This window comes from Aplysia californica, unplaced genomic scaffold (assembly GCF_000002075.1).
Source record: "Aplysia californica isolate F4 #8 unplaced genomic scaffold, AplCal3.0 scaffold00127, whole genome shotgun sequence".
Classification (NCBI taxonomy): domain Eukaryota; kingdom Metazoa; phylum Mollusca; class Gastropoda; order Aplysiida; family Aplysiidae; genus Aplysia; species Aplysia californica.
This window is the reverse complement of record NW_004797397.1, coordinates 166,364-169,079: the sequence shown is the minus strand read 5'-3', so window position 1 is coordinate 169,079 and position 2,716 is coordinate 166,364. Positions and strand designations below refer to the sequence as shown.

The 2,716-nt window shown below is 44.1% G+C and overlaps 1 protein-coding gene across 1 annotated transcript in view; it reads left to right on the top strand.

Annotated features, from left to right (window-relative positions):
- Positions 1-2,716, top strand: part of LOC101850797 (malignant fibrous histiocytoma-amplified sequence 1 homolog) — a gene marked incomplete in the record, with an annotated part of 56,255 nt that overhangs the window by 50,275 nt on the left and 3,264 nt on the right. The window contains 1 exon segment of the mRNA XM_005096349.3: positions 1,015-1,133. Within this exon segment, the coding sequence (XP_005096406.2) occupies positions 1,015-1,133 (119 nt within the window).

Here is a 2,716-nt window from a genome sequence, read left to right as displayed (position 1 = left end):
GAGCGTGCGTGCGTGGGTGCGTGCTTGCGTGAGTGCGTGCCTGTGCAGTATTGTTGCTTTAGGTTGTTCTTGCTATTTTACTTCACGGTGCTGGGGCTGGTGCTAATGTTTGGGTTGTTGTAGCTGCTATCACCTTGCTACTCTCTCTCTCTCTCTCTCTGTCTCTCTCTCTCTCTCTGTCTCTCTGCTGTGTGTGTGTGTGTGTGTGTGTGTGTGTGTGTGTGTGTGTGTGTGTGTGTGTGTGTGTGTGTGTGCTCTCTCTCTCTCTTTTGTTCTCTCTCGCTCTCTCGTTATTTTTCTTTCTCTCTTTATCCCTCTCTCTCGGTCTTATTTCTCTCTCTTTCTTTCTTGTTCGCTCTCACTCTGTTCTCTCTCATTCTCTCTCTGTTCTCTCTCATTCTCTCTGTGTCTTTCTCCCTCCCTCCCTCTCTCTCTCTCTCTCTCTCTCTCTCTCTCTCTCTCTCTCTCTCTCTCTCTCTCCCCCTATCTCTCCCTATCTCTCTCGCTATCTCTCGTTCTGTCTCTTTCTCTATCTATCTATCTATCTCTCTCTCTCCCCCCCATCTCTCTTCATTGCGTCGTGTACTTGTCTCTGTTTTTATCTGTATTTCTCACCATTTCGTCATTAATGCTTCAGCTCCGGTTAACTCAACAGTCTGTATTTACCATAATTTATTGCAGGGCCTTTATGGTTGTCTTTGTGTAGATTCTGCGATCTTCGAATATTATTTGGTTTATTTTTGTTCTTTTTGCTCTTAGTCCCTGGCCAAAACCACAAGTGCTTTACGTCACTTTAGACACTATTCAGGCCAGACACTGACACTTTATCTGAACCCTGATCTGAGGGCAAAGTGTTGACCTGGTCCAAAAGGCTGCAGGAGTTTTGTGGAATTTTACCCCCTAAGCTTGAGCTGGGAATTTTATTCCATCCAAACTGTTCAGATTCCTTTCTGTCCTTTGACCAAAACAAAGGTTTCTTCCTGCTGACCGTAAAACGATATGTTGCTTTCACAGTGATTATCAAACGAAAAACTCCAGTCCCCGTCCCGCCCCCTGCCACACCCCCTGCCACACCCCCTCCCCCTCCCCCTCACTCGACCATTCTGCCCCCCGTACCGGAAGAGGAAGCAATCGTAAGTTGATGACGCCATTCCTCGCACTCGTGTGTGACGTCACCACGTTTTGTGAATCTGAAAGTGTATCAAAGATAGTACAAGACAAGATGGGCCACTTCTCTCTTTGAGCCAATTAAAAAAGTGTCCTCAAAATTTGGTGGCGCCCTCTTCACAAAAGCGCACTCTTTGCGAACAGAGTTACCCTACTTGAGTTTTAAAAAATCAAAGTGAAACTAGCAAGTTTTGGGATAAATTTCGGAAGAACGCTTTATAAAAATGGTTACGCTGACAAAAAACCTCTTCCGGAGGAAAAGGAGATGGTTTTCTTCGTTTAATTTGACTTTAGAATGAAGGGCGAGAGGACATTAAAATAAAAAAAACCCTAAAACTCCGCACTGAACGTACCCGAACTGCTGATGAACAGCAGTCGATCTGCGCACGCAAGGAGGTGCTATTCCTATTCTTCTTCTGGAAAAACGAAAGAGAGCTTCAAAACAGACTGCAGCGCCATCTGAAGCAAAGAGCATACTTCCTGCGGACACTTTTTAGGCTGAGTGGCCCATCTTGTCTTGTACTATCTTAGGCTGAGTGGCCCATCTTGTCTTGTACTATCTTTGAGTGTATGTAGATTTTCCCTCACACTTTTGGGTTTGATTCTTTTTTTTGTTTCGTTTTTCTTTGGTTTTGCCTCGCTTTCTTGCGAATTTCGATTTATTAACTAACCACTTCATTTTCTCTACAATCATGACATTTTTGTTCTATGCATGTGTTGCACGCTCTCTCGCTCTTTCTCTATCTCTCTCCCTTTCTCTCCCTTTCTCTCTCTCTCTCTCTCTCTCTCTCTCTCTCTCTCTCTCTCTCTCTCGCAGTCTCTCTCTCTCTCGCAGTCTCTCTCTCTCTCTCGCAGTCTCTCTCTCTCTCTCTCTCTCTCTCTCTCTCTCTCTCTCTCTCTCTCTCTCTCTCTCTCTCTATTCTCTGTGTGTGTATGTTTGTGTGTGTGTGTGAGGGTGTGTGTGTGTGTGTGTGTGTGTGTGTGTGTGTGTGTGTGTCTGTGTGTGTGCGCGCACGTGTGTGAGCGCGTGTTTGTTCATGTGAATGAGTATAACTTATGTGTATGTGTGAGTGTGCGTACGTGTGTGCGTGCGTGCTTGCTTGCGTGAGTGCGTGCGCACACGCGCGTGTGTCTGTGCAATAATATAGGAACAAAAAAGAACCTGTGACTTCTACAAAATTTGGCAACTCTACAAAGCTTTTCTTTTTTATTGTCTGAAAGAATGTTGCTGTCAAAATGTGCGCACATGATGAATTTGTATGGTATTAGTATGAATGCGTTTTTAATCTCCTATGTACGCCTTGGGCCCATGTTGTGGGCAAAGGCGGGATACAAATGCTATTATTATTATTATTATTATTATTATTATTATTATTATTATTATTATTATTATTATTACCTATCCACGCAATGCATGTGCCGCTGGGATCTCTGTCGCTCTCACTGTACTCCTTTTGTTGAGTGGACTTTAACCCCTTTTCTAAGCTTTTTTCAGTTTTGCCGTGTTGTGGTTTTACTCTATTTTCCTTTCCAACTTTACACCCTCCCC